Here is a 17,577-nt window from a genome sequence, read left to right as displayed (position 1 = left end):
TCCCATTTTATTTTTTTAAATTCTCTATCTATGTTAAGTTCCTCCTCCTCCTTTCTCCCAGCTTTTATTGCTGAGAATGATGCCATATGCTATAGGGTATCCCTTTGGTCAGTTGGGGTCAGCTGTCCTGGCTGTGTCCTTCTCACAGCTCCTTGTGCTCCCCCAGCCTCCTTGATAGTGGGGCAGTGTGAGAAACAGAAGGCCTCGATGCTGTGTAAGCACTGCTCAGCAACAGTGAAATCCTGGGTGTGTTATCAACACATAAATCCTAAACATAGCACCACTATGATGAAGAAAATTAACTCCGTCCCAGACAAAATCAATACAACCATTGTTGTGATGACAACCCAAGATGCCACAATGTTGCTGTTCTACTTTAAAAGCATGGTTATTTTAAAATAAGAACATTTTAGAAGTGCTGATATAATTGCTTTACTCATTTTTATTATAACATTAATGAACAAAAAGGAGGATCTTAACATTCCTTGTTTCAATGAGACAAGTCTGATAAGTAAAACTGCAATATAAAGTAAAACTCTGGATTTTTCTACTAAAAAAAAATGTAGTAAAGGCATTAACAATTGCTAACAGATGCAGAGGGATTTTTTTCGTGTTCAAACTCAGTCCAAAATAGACATGTGGAGTCTGTTCTTATGGGATGAACATGCAGTTTATTGTAAGACCAAGATGGATATAGAAGCTGAAATTCACTTATACATGGTTAGCTACAACAGACCTTTGCAACTCTAGGTTGAAAGTAGCAACATAGATTCATTCATCTGAATTATAGGCCAACTTATTCTAGCTACGTAGCTATGTGCATTGTAAAACAGCGTAGCTTTTAAACAAAATCTTTCTCTGCCAACTGTCCCAACCTCCCATATATTTTTGGTTTTCACATCTTCTATATGCCCTCAGAGGAAAAGCTTTATCTGGAGACTTATTGCAATCTCAGGTCTCACATGACCTATTGACCTTTCATGGCTAAGTTTGGCCCAGAAAAATAGTCATTTTGGCTGAGAAAAAGAACAGAAAATGTTCATACTCAGCCAAAATAGAAAAGGAAGGCAGGAGGGAAAAATTACACAAGTTGGTAATTCGAGGAAAAAATTCAGCAAGCTTTTATCAAACTAAAAAAAAAAAAAAAAGAGGGGTGAAGGGAAGATAAGGATTGAATTGTCTAACTAGCATGATGCACCCAATGTTGCAACTCTATAAAATAAACGATATATGTGTATGAAACATCCTTTAAAAATCCTCATCCTTTCATAGTAGCAGAGATTGACTAAAAATGAATTGGTGGGGTAAATGGACTGTATATGTCCTTAGAGAATACAAGACTTACTATTGTTTCCTGGCAGGCTCTCAGTCTCTGAACATAGTGTTCTGAAGAACCTCTTGTAGGGAGAAGACTGCTAGTGAGAGACCTCCTGCTTCAAGTTCAGTCATCTGGCAGCAGCTCATCCTCGCAGCATATATACTTCCTCCCTATCCCCCCACCCTATTCAGATGCTGGTAGAATTGTAGCTGAACTTTATAGATACCTAAAGCTGATTTTTAAGGATGTGAGGGTAAATGTCACTCGTGTAAGGGAATAAATTAATTTTAGAAAATAGTCCATAAAGAGACCTTGAGAGTTGCGAAGTCAATCCCTTTGATCCAGGTCAAAGTCTTTACGTTTAATCTATCCTTAACAAATACTTTTTTAACCATTGGTGAAAATTGGTAGATATTCTATAACTTCTTTTTGCCAGCTGATCTAATTGTTAGGTATTCCTAACACATAAAAATTCTTGTTGTTTTCTCATTGAAATTTCAGTTCTACAGGTTAAGTACAGAAAACACAAAAAGCAATTTAGTCTCTTTCATTTTCTGTATATATGAAGACATCTTACTATTTCTCTGCTTAGTCTTCCGAATTTTAACTATATACTCTTTTTTCCTATTGGTCATTTTTATAAGCGAACAGTTCTTAAGTAGTAGATCTTAACTGTTATTATACATTAACAGTATTATACATAACAGTTAACTCTCTGCAGTTCTCCCCTTTTTAATTCACTCTTCTTCGATGTTTTTGTCAAAAAACATTTTTGTGTGTACAAGCTCACTGATATCCATATCAATCAATATACATATTTAAAGAATTTTATAAATCAAACTTGTCTTCCTAGACAGTGGTTTTATTACTCATCATATGCAGCTTAATTTTAGTAACACCTGCATGTTTTTTCATGTATTGTTGTGTGCAAAATTTTTACTCCATTGAGTAAATCATCTCTATGATGGAAATACACATCTGCTAGCATAAAAAATGAGTTTGCAAGTCCTGCAGTTCTGTTCTATACACCTGAGGCAGGTTAAATAAGTTGATTATAATAAAGATAGGTAAGAAAAGGGATCATACTAAAATACATTCTTAAAACCAGAGCATGGATTTCACTCACCAGTGACTGATGGTTCTGTGTGCCAGACCTCCCGGGAGTTTGAATATGAAACAAAGATGTCAATATTAGGCCCCTAAAGGAAGGACTGGCCCTTCTATCTATTCACATAAGCATTTTAAAATCTTGCCTGAAGCATTCTGTTATAGGTGTATTATTAAAGCTACCTCTTGTAAGTTAGCCAATGGCTAATAAATCAGTTACTGTAGTTTACCATGAAAAACGTCATTCTGCAGAACAGCATAATTATACAGCACTTGTCAGTTAGAATGGAAGCACGGAGTTTGTCTTGAGAAATCTTGAACTTCAAATTTCCAGAGAAAAGTATAAGGCTAGTTAGACTTTTATCTCTTTCTCTATGGCTGTTCTTAGTGGTGCTAACATTTGGATAGGCTGTAGTATGAATAATGTTGTATGGTGTTTCTTGATAGAAAGATTGATCACTTGTTACATTGGCTTAAATTATTCTGCTTCTTGAAATTCTTGCATGTTGGAAAAGACTGTCTTTAGTTTTTGCTAATATTGCATATATTGGTCATATATTTCAAAATAAAGTGGATTTTAAATTTAGTCTCTCCCTAATGGATTCTCTCCTTATGTCATATCTTCATTTAAACTAGTAAAGCTGCACTTACAGTAGCTTAAGGGTTGTTTTTCCTGTTGTTCCTTGGCACAGTCATTTGCGTTATATTAAAATTTGATTTATTTGAAAGGGAAAATCCAAAATTTCAACAAAAATTGCAGAGTCAACACTAATATATTCTCTGATTGTAACCTCGGGTACTAGAAATGCCAGCTTTAGTAATATTTTTGAGATTACAGTATCATTATTTTGTTATGAGAGGTAATGTTTTGCACTTGTTTAAATGCAGACTTGTGATGTATATTGAAAGAGACAGCAGAAAGACCACACCAGGAAAAGAGCAGCAAAGTGGCAATGAATACCTGTCAAAATGCCTGGATCTTCTCATCTATCACATTGTGCGGGAGCTGCCAGGAATTCTAGGTAAATTGAGTTGGTTAACTGAATAAATCTTACCTTTGCTTACTCCCTTGAGAAGCACTTAAATATCTCCTTAAATATGCAAGTGGAAAGATTGCGTTTTCTGATCACATAAAGTTTGGATGTTATCAGCTTCACAAAGTTTCTTAGTCATGTCATGATCAGATATTTTGTATTGGAATCTTGAATGCCAGATTCAACTCAGTCGGGGAAGAGGCCCAATTGTACAAGAAGTTTTATCAATGTTCTAAAGATATTCCAAAGATTGGAAATTCTAAAAGCAAACTTACCTTATAAAGCACAGAGGAAGGAGAGATATAACACATCATATCCATGAGTATGTGTTAATCATTTATGCTTAAATATGTATGCTGAGTACTTGATTGAGGTAATTTTTCTGGAAAATTTCAGCTTAGATACTTGAATATTTATAGATAATCAGAAATTGATCTCTTCATGCAGAAGAAAAGATGGAAAGATTTTCTCTGAGAGAGCATCAATGCTACCTTGCCCCATCCCTCATACTTAGGAATAAAAACTTGACATTCCAGCAAAGGAGCTGTTGTGCCAAGGATATGCATTTGGCCAATTTTATGCATATCTGCTCAAATTTCACTAGTATTTGAGTCTCTGAAACAATAAAAAGCTACTTTGTATTGGTCATACATGTTCAAATAGAAATTTGCTTGGGTGTAGCAGATGAAGTCCTGTCAACATTGAATATGCTCTAACTTGTCATAGTTGGAGCATATAGAACAGTGAAAAGTATGTGTGCAAATATGACAAAACCTGCAAATTGCAGGGCATAATTTTGACTCATTGGGCAACTAGAGTAGAAGCTGGAGTAGAAAGAACTTAACTTGAGAATCTGGAGAATCAGTGAAGAGAAGGTGATGAAACAAGATGAGTATTCTGAGTGTTTAGACAAAAGTAATACAATCTTGAAAAAGTAATGAGGATCTGTTGGCAAGATTTGAACATCAGGTTGATATTGAATAAAAGAAATGTCACAAAAATGACCCCAGATGAGTAGGAGTGGTGAGACTGTCTTTCCTGGAAAAAGCTGTGCTGTGTGATGTATGAGGAAAGATGAGTTTTCTATTTAAAAGAATTAATTTGGAAGGAAGGAAGGAAAGAGGGAAGGAGGGAGGAAAGAAAGAGAAGAGGAGGAGGAAGAAGAAAAAGAAGAAAAGAAGTGGAGATGAAAAAGAAGGAATTGAGTGGAGGGAATGGGAGGAAGTAGAGAAGGAATGGAAAAGGGGTGGGGAAAAGGATGAAGAGAAAGAAAGGGGAAAGGAGGAAGACAGAAAGGAATGAAGGAGAAAATATGAGATTGGTGTGGCCAGTCTGAATAATTGGCATTAAAATGCTTATTAAAGCTGGTGGGTGAGATCTCCCGCAGAACGGAGTAAGAAAGCTAAATAGGAACACAAGGAAGGAAATGCTGAGAGTCTTCCAGAAAGAAATGGAGTAAATCCAGCCATGATTGTGTATGGCTTGTCATTAAATAATAATAATAATAAATCATAACTTTATTTTTCTGTGAGATTATAGCTGGTTTATGTTTCATCTTTTACATTATTGCTAGAATATTGAAAATGAACTAATAGCACTGCAAAGGTCCGTAGATCTAATGGTCATGCTGCTATTTTAAAAGAAACTTTACTTCCTATGAGAATGCAGTTTTTTGCCTTGTCGCGAACAGCTGATTCCCCCCCCCCCTTTTATTCCTAACTTTTCTAACTGATCAGGTTCATATATTGGGTAGATTATAGGATTTGGAAGTCTCAAACTATAAATGTTTTGAGACAGAAATTCACCTTCTACTATCTACATACATATACTATATGTATACAATACATATATACAATTAATATATATTATTAACATAATATACAATATTATATATACAATTATATACAGTATACAATATACATATACAATTAATGCAGTAGGCCCTGTATACAGTTAATGCAGTAGGCCCTGATATTTTCTCAGAACTTGAAAGTGCTATAAATCAAAAATATTGTTACTATCATTATAAAAAAATAATGTTTCTTTGATATGGGTTCTGCTTTATTTATTTATTTATTTTTACACTTTGTTTTCCTTTTCAAGCTAGATTTGTGTTTTGATTGTTTTTATTGAGATAAGTTTTCTGTCCGTATCAGTCAGAAGGCCTTTTCTTTTTATTGCTGTGAGTATGATGAAGGATTATGTTCTGCTTGAGGAGGTAAAAGTTATGAGCTTGTAGGAAAAATGACGAGAATTGCCGGGTGGAACAGTTAAAAACAGTTTAACTGTCGATTTAAAATTAATCCTAGCTGGTTTTTAATATGCATTTATTTAAGCTCCTTACTGATCCCATCTTCTTCCACCAGATGTAGCTATAAACCAGATAGATTAACAAGTTGTAGAAATTGCCATTAAAGATACATTTAAATAAATGAAATAAAATGATAATGTTGTGGATAAATTTTAAAGTTTTCAGTTGCTGTAGGTAACAAAGTAATTTTATTCAGGTATGTTTAATATTTAACCTCTCTCTACAAGATAAGTACAATTTGCTTAGATCACACTAAGAATTGAAACAACTGCATCTATTTATCAACAAATTGACGGAAGTGGTGATTATGTAAGACAAATATATAGAAAGAGAGTCAAGGGTTCAATTGATTATTTGTTAATCACAGAGAGATCTTGTTGAATTACAGTTTTGTTAGTAATTCCAAACAAAAATTCTTTGAAAAGACAATAGTTTGTTTTATGTATTTGGAGAGTTTTAGGCAACATTTTCATGAGCAGTATATTATAGAACAATTCAAATCTTTAAAGATAAGTATTTTTACAACCTATTTTAGTGCCTGGCTGTGTCATTCTGCTTATGTTGAAAACTGAACTCCGTGGGAGCAGAGGAAAAGCATTGCTATTTTTCAACATGAGTAAACTCTGTGACTTACTTTTAAAGGAAGGGCCTGTTCTGGCGTGAAAACTGTATAAAATACTGAATCATGTCCTTTATTTGTTTAATAGCTATGTGATTTCCCTTTTACAGTTTTGTGTAGCTCTCTCATTAGGGAAAACATATAGTACGTGTTTTTTAAAGACAGGATTTGGCTTATAATATTTCAGGCTAAAAGGACTAGATTTTCTTTCTTTACATATGACTTTTCTCTTGCTTCTTCTGTTCTTTATTCCATGCAGAAGTGGTCATGGATTTCTGAGACGATAACGTAACACAAATTCAGCATAATGTTCCTTGGTTTTTATATCTCTCTTCTGAAGTTTGAATTACAATTCTCACTACTGAAATTAGAATTTTGTTCCCTGATTGTTGTGTCTGAGGTTTGTTATGGACTAAGTTCTCTCATTGACCTGCTGCTACCTCTTTCTATGAGATCATGAGAGCGTTCTTTAGATAACTTATGTCATTGTTAAATTTGTGTGTATGTGTGCTCAGCTGATGGAAGGCTTTTGAGGAAGTGGGGAACAGTGCTTGTTTCTTTCTTCTGGTGGTACTATTGCTGCAGGAGAAATACACTCCTTGAGTATTATGTCACCAAATTATGGTGAAGCTCTTGAGCTCTAGTGATAGGACAAGGAGTAATAGCTTTAAACTAAAAGAGGGAAGATTTAGTCTTTACTCTGCAGGTGGTAAGGCACTGGAATAGGCTGCCTTATGAGAAGCTGTGGATGCCCCCTCCCTGGAGGTGTTCAAGGCCAGGCTGGATGGGGCTTTGAGCAAGCTGGTCTGGTGGGAGGTGTCCCTGCCCATGGCAGGGGGGTTGGAACTGGTTGATCTTTAAGGTCCCTTCCAACTCAAACCATTCTGTGATTCTATGATTCTATATCTCTGTAGCTGGAGCAGGAAAATGACCTGTCTGAAAACTAAATAGGTAATAAAAGTGTTGGATCAGCCTTTATTTTTATGATCATTCACTCACATGACCACTACTTTCATCAGAAGGGAGAAGGTGGGATTGCAGTGAGGATACTGGAACAGAGATGCTTTATATGTCATTTTGTGCTATTTAGCAAACTAGTTATGTTAGATCTGTCTGAAATGTTGTTTTCTGTAGGTGACATTCTCAATGCCTTAACTAATGTCTCTGGACGCAAACACCCATCAACGCTTCAGGCCAAACAGCTGAAGATGTGCCTTCCCATGATGCCTGTAGTGCTTCATCTTGTGACATCCCAGGTACATTTTTTTCAAAAAGTTTTAAACAGAGTACAAACTCCTGCAGTTTCCCAAAATCTAACTTCTGCTGCTTAAAAGATCAAATAGATCCTTTTGTAATGTGTAATTAGGTTGATGGTTATCTGAGCTAAGTAGCAGCATTAAAGATGTAAACCTTATTTTTGCATATTGTAGGACAGCTCTAATGATAAATACATATTTTGCCTTCTTTTTCAACATGGATGTGAAAAAATGTTTTACTTTTTCTGGTCATAAGATACGCAGTTACTGTAACTTTTAAAACTTTTGCTAAATTCAAACAGGTATTTCGTCCCAAGATAGTCACAGAGGAGTTTCTTTTCTACTATGGGACCTTACTTGTGAGTATAACCATCTAAGTTAAAATCTTGTTTGCAAAAAATACATATGCATAAAATTTTGGGAATTATTTTAATGCAATAAAATTACATTCCAATAATAAATTAGAGAGAGGTCTTTATTCTGAATATATTTTTTTTTAGTTTTGATTTTGGGTTATCATCAGTGGCATGAAATTCAACAAAGATAAATGCCAGGTTCTGCACCTGGGATGGAGTAATGCAGGACAAAGGTACAGGCTGGAGAGCAGCTCTCCAGAAAGGTATCTGGGGGTGCTGGTCAACAGCAGGCTCAACATGAGCCTGCAGTGTGCCCTGGCAACCAAGAGGGCAAACTGTATTTTCGGGTGCATTAAACACAGCATAGCCACTTGGTCAAAAGACGTGATTCTCCCGCTATATTTAGCGTTAGTGTAGCCTCACCTTGAATATTGCATGCAGAGGAGGGCGACAAAGTTGGTAAAAGGATTGGAAGGCATGTCCTATGAGGAGAGGCTGAGGACGCTTGGGTTGTCTCGTCTGGAGAAGAGGAGACCAAGAGGTGACCTCATGGTTCTCTACAACTCCTTGAGGATGGGAAGTGCAGAGGGAGGTGCTGTTCTCTGCTCCCTGGTCACTGATGACAGGACATGAGGGAACAGCACAAAGCTGCACCAGGGGAGGTTCAGACTGGACATTGCAAAAAATGTCTTTACCATGAGGGTGGTCAAACACTGGAACAGGGCTCCTTGTGAGGTGGTTGATGCCCCATGCCTGTCGGTGTTCAACAGGCATTTGGACAATGTCCCTCAGTAATGTGCTTTAACAACATGCTTGGTTATGAAGTGGTGAGGCAGTTGGACTTGATTTTTGCAGGTCCCTTCCAACTGAACTGTTCTGTTCTACTCATTTTGTTCTATTCAAAACTATATATATTCTATAGCAATCTATTGAGTTGAAGGGAAAATCTTGTATTCAAGTATACTCTGCATATATATGATATATTGCGAATTACTTGTACTTTATTTTACCTCTGAGTTAGGTTTACCTCTGAGTTGCACCCAGTATTCTTTATAGAATTTTTGCTGAAGCCCTGACTAGAAATTAAATATAAATTAAAGTTGCCAGTACTTCTACATTGTATTTAGTTGATTAAACACTGAGTATTATAAGCTACAGAGATATTTGTCTCGTAACATCTGTAAATAATTTATGATATTAATGATTGTAAATGAACTTTTAACTGTCCCATAAGATAGTATAGTTAAAATGAATTATTACTGTTGTAATATAATTTCCATATATTGAAGCTGTTGTTTCTGCTGAATGAGGAAAAAGCTCATTTCTAAAGTTGTGTAGCAGAGTTAAGCAAATACTTTTAAGTCCGCGTGTTCATAAATGACAGCTATGTATTGATTTCCACAATCGCATGCAGAAGAAATGCTTCACCACAGACAGCTAGATTAAATTTTACTGTTTAGATTCACTTCTCTTTCTCCTTTGACTTTTGATTCCAAGAAAATGTGGGTGTAATTTAGGTCTCCTAGTCAGTGATTGAGAAGAAAGTGTCCTCAAAATGTCTGTAGAAAAATTCACATTACAATAAAGAGAAAAGGACGTTGGATTACAAAATATTTTATCTCTTTGAAGCACTTGTAAGTAGCCAGTGGATTTATTAATGGTTTTGGATCAACCATCTAGAAGGTGAAATTCTTTAGTCAACAGTATAGGTACAGGAGGCCAGGTACAACATAGGTTCTCTTTTGACTTTTCTCCAAATAACTTGAACTACTGACTGAGGAAATCAGGCTGGTTATATTACCACACCTTTTCTGTCAGATCAAAGAGGGGAAGATTACTTGACTGAATGTTTCCTGTCTCTTGTCCTTCTATGTCCATCGAACAACGCAGTTCAGGAACTTAAATATGCTATTTCAATTTATGCATAAAAAGTGCAGGGAAGTAGTGTATCTGAAAAATGAATATCAAAATAGAGTCTATTTTATGTAACTGTGTTATGATATGACTAATGTAGTTACTTCTGGAAGAGTAACTATCCATTCTACCAGGGAACAGTCTACTCTGGAATTTTTTTGTTTAGCAACATTCCCAGTGGCATCTGTAAAGGGACATTTGATCATCGGCTTGTACTTTTTCAAGTTTTGTGCTATAATTGAGGCCACTAAGACTTGAGCAAGCCAGTCCTTCAGATTTTTGGTTGTCATTGTTGTTTTGTTTTCCGATTTATTCTGAAATCTTACTCTTTACAATGAACAATGATTAGGAGTGGAAAGATGTGTGCTTGGTATCGGGAAAGAAAAAAGTAGTTATTTTCCTGTAACTGTTGTTCATTGAGAAATATATTTTTTTCTTGCTGCTTTGAAGTTATTTCCGTCATCACTGTAATTCTCAGTGCTCCTGTGAAAAGAAATTGAGAGGGAGTTGGGACAGTCCTTTCATGTTTTCAGCTGTAAATAGAAAGACACAGAAAAGACAGGCTGTGCCCCAGAGGCACAGCTAATAGTAGGCTCCCAGTGGAATGCAATGGGTGCACACTCACCTGCAGTGGAATACACACACTCTCCATTGCTCAAAAAACAACAGTGTATAAATACATCTTCTTCTTGTGTTTCCAACAGAAAATTAAGGAAATAAGCAATAGTGGCCAGAACAATTTATGCATGAACTATATTGATTTTTCTAGATTAGTCTTGATGCTATGGTTATGTGTGAAACTGTCTTAAACGAGCAAACAAAATAATTTGCTCTCTTCCAAAACAAATTAATTAGATTATAACTGTAATTTTCTTCAAATGATCAGGAAGGTAAAACACCTGTTTTTTTACTAGAAACAATTGCTTTTTATGACTGCCTCTGAGATACTTTTAGATTATGAAATATACAATTAACTTCTACCTGAATTTCTAATTAGAGAAGAATCCTTTAGCTGTTTTTCACATACTGTGGAAAAGTAACCCATGTAGGCACTTCTGCCAATTTAATATGTAATAACAAAGCTGTAATTGATAAAACAATATGAAACAAGTGTTTCAAAGCAATCATTTTCTTAATGCTTTACATCATATAAATATATAAGGATGTGTGCACATTGAAAATTGGATATTATCCATGATATGTTCTCTGTATGTTAAATCAGCAAATAAAAACATACCATAAATTTGGCTGAGAAGTTTTCCTTCTCTAGCAAGTGCCATTAAAATGTCTTTTGCATACCCTGTGAAATAAACTGCTATGCATAAAAGTGGAAGCAAAAGAGTGAAATCAAGATTAAAAGGCAAAAGAATAGTGGGTGTACATGTACAATATTTACTTATCCCAGATTGTTAATACTTCATTGTTCCTGTTCCTCCAAATGATGAGTTATTTAAGTGATTTAGTAGAAGGCTATGCCTTTTTGTATGCACTCCTGTGTGTAAGTGTATCCATAGTGTTGCGTAGAAGGCATGGAGATCAAAAGATGGTACAAATAACAGAAAATTGCATTTTCCAGAAGAGTCTTTGGTCTTTTTAGTGAGTTATTTTAACATAGCCATATACAAGGTAGTTCAAAGGCTTTTCAGAAAGTACAGTTTTCAGTTAACAATAAAGTAAGACATTTAATTACTGCCTATTTAGCTGGAAATGCTATCATTCCTGATATTAGTCAAAGTAATGGTCCTTACTGTACCCTATGTTTAAGTGTCCAGCAGCATTAAAAACTTGCAAAATTATTTTTTAATAGCCAGATCATGGATGCTTTGTCTTTCATATCTAAATTATTATGAGAATTCCTAACTGCAGGTACATTAACATTTTGTATTTACACAGTCCTTTAAAGAATTTCATATTGTAATTAATTGGTGATTATGCTTCTTCATTTTTGTTTCTAAAGTGTTTCAAATAAATGCTTCTTCTTCTGTAGAATTTTATCCGATCGATAGACTCAGGAGAAACCAACTTGGATGGAGCAATAGGTAAGATAACCTATGATATTGCTGCACTTTTATATGTAGGCATTAAAACGGTTGCATCTTTGAAGGAAATATAATGATTTTTACCAATAGGACCAGCTGCATCAGAAGAATTGATTAAGACTACTCTATCAACATTTGAAGCAGTAACACAGCATCCTGTCTTGTTGACAATCCATCGCACAACAGTAAGTCTGGCAACAAATTAATTAATTGCAGGGTAGTTGGCTGAAACCTATTGATAAATTGAATGTTTTGAAGATTTAAAAGCTGTTTGAATTATGGGTTAAAATGTATTGTGGTTCTATCTGACAGGAATGTTTTATTGTTTATAAAGAGATTTAATTTTCAAGGACAAAGTAAAGCATTTGGACTTGGTTTACTACATTTAGTTCAAAAATTGCAGAGAGATTGAGAAAGATATTTGCTTAAGGTTTGGCAATAGCAGTTCTTAAAATGATTTTCATATAAATGTAACACTTGATTCTATAAGCAAGTATGTTGCTACATGTTAGCGATTTTTTTTTTCCGCTTTGTCATTATGCTTTCAATATATCTTCGAAAAAACAGTTTTGAGGGGTTGAAGACACCATTCCATCAATACTATTCCCAGTGAAATCATCAACAAGAATAACAGTTTATAACAGTTATGATATTTTTGTTTGTGTGGATGTTTTTCTCTAAGTACAATTGTTTGCTTACCTAAAATTGTATTATGATTACTATTCCACATATTGTACGCCTCACATATCACTAAAAATTTGTTTTCTTCAAAGTTTTTGGTTAATTTTTATTTGAGCTAAGCTGGCTGAAACCAGAAGTTATATTATGAAATAATTGTCAGCAAAACAGTAGGTCAGAAGGCTTGAATTAGTGATTGACAAATCATTGTAAGTTGTCCCAATGCATTTTTGTTCCTGAATTCCCACAGAAAGTATAACCCACCATACTTAATGGGATGACCATTTAATTCGCATTGAAATTCGTGTTTATGTACTGAATTAAGTTAAGGGCACACTCATTATAGCGCTTAAGTCAAGCACCTAAAACAGCTTTATTTTATCAAGTTATGCTAGATAAGAACGAGTGATCCTAGGGATTATGCTAGAAAAGAATGACTGATCGTAGAAATGAAATGTTTTTAGAGGTTGAATCCTACTTGGTGTGCATGCTAATTGAATATTTAGCAAATAAAGCCTAAGTAAGTGAGAACAGTAAAATCAAAAATAAAACAACAACAAAAAATGGAATTTAAATGACATTTTACTATTTTTCATCAATTCTCACAACCTATGAAGAGTTGTATTCAAACAAATGGTCCTTATCCACAAAAAATCTAACCAATTAATAGTCAAGAGGGCAAATAGTACAGAACTGAACAGTTTAACCTAACTTTAATATGGCAAAATGTGTTATATAAAATAAAGTTAAATGTAGGTGAGGAATGAGTACCTATCTCCCTATGTGTCTGTCAGTCTGTATATTGCTGTATTATGACATCATTCTAGAACCACCTCAGTTTTTAAAAATAATTGTTTTACTTCTGCGGGTTATCAGTGTGTCTTATTTTGACAGAAATATGTACCATTTTTTATGGAGGTCCGTCAACGTTTACTAAAATTGCAATATCTTCTGTCTGCACATTATATAGGATTCATCTAGCTGCTGTTTAAACTTTAATGGTCTGGTTTTTGTTTTGTTTTGCTCTGGAAAAATAGCATGAAGGGGATAGCTCCCTTTTACAACCCTTCCTCCTCTGCTCCCATCCCCTCATTCAGTACTACATTATATTGAATCTAGCGAATGACTGTCCCACTCTCTTGTAAGTAACCCTTGGCTAGCAATAAGTGAGTTTTACTTAAGTACCTAAATCTGTGAGGAACAATTTACTTCATCACACATGTTGAAAGTTTTAGATGTTTGTTTAAAGCCCATATGAACACATCAAATAAGATGTAGATGTAGATAAAACTTCCTGCCTTTCCAATGACTGTAAATTTATGACATGCATTGCTTTAGTAGAATAGGTTCTCTGATTTAGAATAAGTCTGTATTGAAATTTATTAATTTAAGAATAACTCTATCCTTGCCAATGAACAACTTTTTTTTTTATTAGTTTGAGAAAATAAAATTCATTACTTTGTTCACTCATTTTCAGAAAGAACAGTTCTCCCTAGTTTAAGCCCTCCTGACACTCAACAAATAGCCATTCAGACAGAAAATAAAGTGGAGAAAGTGCCTTCAATTCAGTATGTTAAATTCAAGAAATTGTCCACTGTAATTAATAATCTCTAACCACATCTGCCACTAGTGGTGCAAACAGTAATTAGTTTAATACTATTTACGAAGTCTAGTGTGCTAATTATACTTGAATGTACAGCTTACATTACTTCAGAGGAAAGTGGTACTTCATCTTCTATGATGCATACAGAATATTTTTAGAAATGCTGTTACTCAAGGGATATCTTCTAATTGCTGCTCACTGTGCACGACTGGAATCTATGAATATAAATGCCAGCACCCAGTGGAACTTGGTGCTTTTTTTAAAAGTTGAAGGTAGACATGTTCAAGGTTCCAGATCAATATTTAAGTATAGCAGCAGTTAATAGGAAACTCTTTTACTGAGAGAAATGTGTATTTTAGGTTGATCTCTGACGCCTTGATTGCTCATTTAGACAAAGTTGGTTATAAGTAGCATTTTATGAAGGGGAGAGAAAAAAAAGCCAAAACATTCTTAAGAGGATGTGTTTTTTCCACTATAACTGTGATATTTCTTTAAAATTTCTAATCAGAAATGAAATTCATATTTTTAATTAAGTTAAATGAATTTAATAAAAATGAGGTTATATTAAGCAAGCAGAACCAGTAAGTGTTTTTTCTTTAGGTCTGGTTTAATTTAGCTGCAATGGAAGTTCTGTAAGTTAAGAGGAGTTTAAGAGTAACATTTGTGTTTTTTTCACTTTGAGAAGAAAAAAAAAATGTGCTTTTTTCTGGGTTTTAGTTTGTTTGATTTCCCTTTGTATTTGTACCTTCAACAAAGAAGGTTGAACAAATTGATTTTCATGATCAAATTTCTGATTGCCATTGACCTGAAGAAAATTATTGAGGAGATTAACTTCTGTGGTGACTGACTATATTTTATATTGCTAAGTATGGTAAAGTCAAGGGAAACTAATTTAAAGGAGTGCCAGTAATGAGCGGTCATTTCATTTTGTATGCAGTTGTGTGCATTTTTACAAGATATAAAGTAGAGACTAACAGTAAGTGCAACTCAGCATGTTTTGACCAAACTGTACTCAAATATTATGATGAAAGCCCTCAAAAAGAATATCTATAGACTGGAATGGAATATAAGCCATGGTTTTGTAAACCAACACAAATCCATGTGTTTGTTTCCTCCATATACCTGAAACAGAAAACTATTTAATAAATTCAGATAATAAGTGTTATAAATATATATATGTAAATTTTGGTAAAGGTTCAAATTTAATTAAGAATTCTGTACCACAAGTATAATTAGTAGTTTTCTCTTTCTCTGTTAAGTGTACTTATTTGCCCAAAAAAAGGACCTATAGTAATTCAGAGTGCTTTGAGCAGTGATGAGGTTCATGATGGCAGTCAGTCAGTTCCTGTGGGAATCCTTTTTGTACTCTAACTAGCTCCTAAAAATGCTCTCCACACTGCACAGATGATCTTCTACATGAAGCATGAAAGTTCTCTGGTTGAGACAAAAGTTGTCAGCTATGATTCTCCTCCTAAAGGTTTCAGAACCTATTTTTAAATATCTGGCCTAAATAAAAGAACCTTGAACCTGATGAGTTGCTTGATGGGAAGTCAGGGGAAAAGCAGTATGACATGGAAAACTACTGACTGACAATATGAGAGTTATTATTTTCACCGCACATGACAACAGGGGATAGAAACTTTAGCAAGTGCTTCTCTCAGCTCATCTTAGTCTTTTCTTTATTCAGCATCAATGTGTTCTTCATCCATAAGCTGTTCTGATCTAACCACTGACACCTTAATTTTGTCAATGTAGGGCATGACTATGTGGACATATTATACATCATTTCATCAATCACTCTCCCTTTTCAAGTAGATTAAAAGTGTACACCCCATGTGGCTTTCTGTCTATTACACTAATTCACATGACACAAGGCTTTTTTTTGGTGTGCAAAACCAGTTCTGTACTAATTGACATATTGAGTCAGTCAATCAGTGCTATCTCCTCCCTTAAGTAAGAAAAAAAAATCTCAATGAAAATTCTGTAGTTCTGAAGACTTTTCAACAAAAATTACAAAAACGTCATCCTTCTCCCCAGTTCATTCTTACAAGTATTAGATTATTGTTTCCATTACATTCTGAGAGATTACTGGGAATATAAAGAACACTGAGGAGTATGCTGTGCCTGCAGCAGATGCTTCAAGAAATTTGAAGGCAGCACAATTCTAATCCCATGGTCACTCTCAGCAGCAACTTTGTATGTGGAATTTTAATGAGTATAAATGTCAAGGTGATGTTGGTTGTTGTGGATCTTACTTGGGACTGGAAATAAGGTTCTGGAAGCAGACAGTCATTGCTTTATTACATTCTGCTTTGAATTGTGGGTAAGGAGAAGGTATTTGTCAGTAGTTGTAAATTAGACACATGCACACTGGAAAGAATAAGAGACCTCTAGAAAAATCTCTGAAGGTAGTGTGCTTTGTCATTTGCAAGTATGGGTAAGGTAGCTGCATGGAATGGGTGATGTAGTTTCTTTATTTCCAGTCCGCCCAGTGTGACACCAAATGCAAAGACTTTGTCCATAAACACTGCCCTGAAGAGCTCTGGAACTCAGCTGTAAGCAAGGGAAAGATTCTTTAGGCTGGTAATGTTAGTCCTATAGAGGCAAGTTCTGTGGCCTTGAGAAGAGGGTTAAGCTACCCATATAAATGTAGCCTATGTAGCAGGTGATAACAGGTAATGTTGGCTATATGCTAGTTCGTTAATACATGATGGTTGCATGTATGTGTTGAGTAGTTGAATTCATCCTTGTTAACTAGCACAAGTGAATGGATGTGTAGTACTCCATCATATGGTTCCTTCCCTAAGTAGGGATATGCTAGTATGGGACCCTTTTGCTGGGAGCCCTTGCAGTGTTATGACTGCTCTTAAGTGGATATATGTGGAGCTTTGACATTGCTTGGTGAGGTTAAGGAAAAGCTGAGGCAATGTTTCTTTCTTTCGAACGCAGGAACATTTATTTAGGGTTCAGGCCTTGTGTGTCTAATGTGGTGTGAACAGAGGAGACAAAAAGACTGAAATCACAGTTGTCTTCTCCAAACCTCCTCCCAGTGGTACCTGAATACTTCATTACTCTGAAACTATGGCTTGCTTCTCTCTCTTGAGGGTTAAAGTGACACAGAGACTTTGCAGAAGATTTTCTATCAAACTGTGGTTTGCTTCCAGTAGATCTGATCTGTGTAGCTGATAAAATTCTGAGGAAAAGTGAGTACAGCTTTTGCTGGATGCTCAGACCTCAGTAGTAGTTTTCCTTGCAGGAATCAATGTTATTAAGAAGACAGATGTTCTGGGTTTGGATACTCTACTTGGATTTTCAGAAGGTTTTTGACAGTCAATGCACCAA

The 17,577-nt window shown here is 35.1% G+C and overlaps 1 protein-coding gene across 9 annotated transcripts in view; it reads left to right on the top strand.

The window, feature by feature from the left end:
- The window catches only part of ULK4 (unc-51 like kinase 4), a 242,747-nt gene that overhangs the window by 74,265 nt on the left and 150,905 nt on the right, over positions 1 to 17,577 (top strand). For all 9 annotated transcript variants that reach the window (XM_035549727.1, XM_035549732.2, XM_035549729.2 and 6 more), the window contains 5 exons: positions 3,314 to 3,447; positions 7,524 to 7,645; positions 7,948 to 8,004; positions 11,903 to 11,954; positions 12,045 to 12,139. In XM_035549727.1, the coding sequence (XP_035405620.1) occupies positions 3,314 to 3,447; positions 7,524 to 7,645; positions 7,948 to 8,004; positions 11,903 to 11,954; positions 12,045 to 12,139 (460 nt within the window). The remainder of the gene's footprint in view (positions 1 to 3,313; positions 3,448 to 7,523; positions 7,646 to 7,947; positions 8,005 to 11,902; positions 11,955 to 12,044; positions 12,140 to 17,577) is intronic.

The sequence above is a fragment of the Cygnus atratus genome, chromosome 2 (assembly GCF_013377495.2).
Source record: "Cygnus atratus isolate AKBS03 ecotype Queensland, Australia chromosome 2, CAtr_DNAZoo_HiC_assembly, whole genome shotgun sequence".
Classification (NCBI taxonomy): domain Eukaryota; kingdom Metazoa; phylum Chordata; class Aves; order Anseriformes; family Anatidae; genus Cygnus; species Cygnus atratus.
The sequence above is the reverse complement of the archived record's forward strand: the minus strand, read 5'-3'. Positions and strand labels throughout refer to the sequence as shown.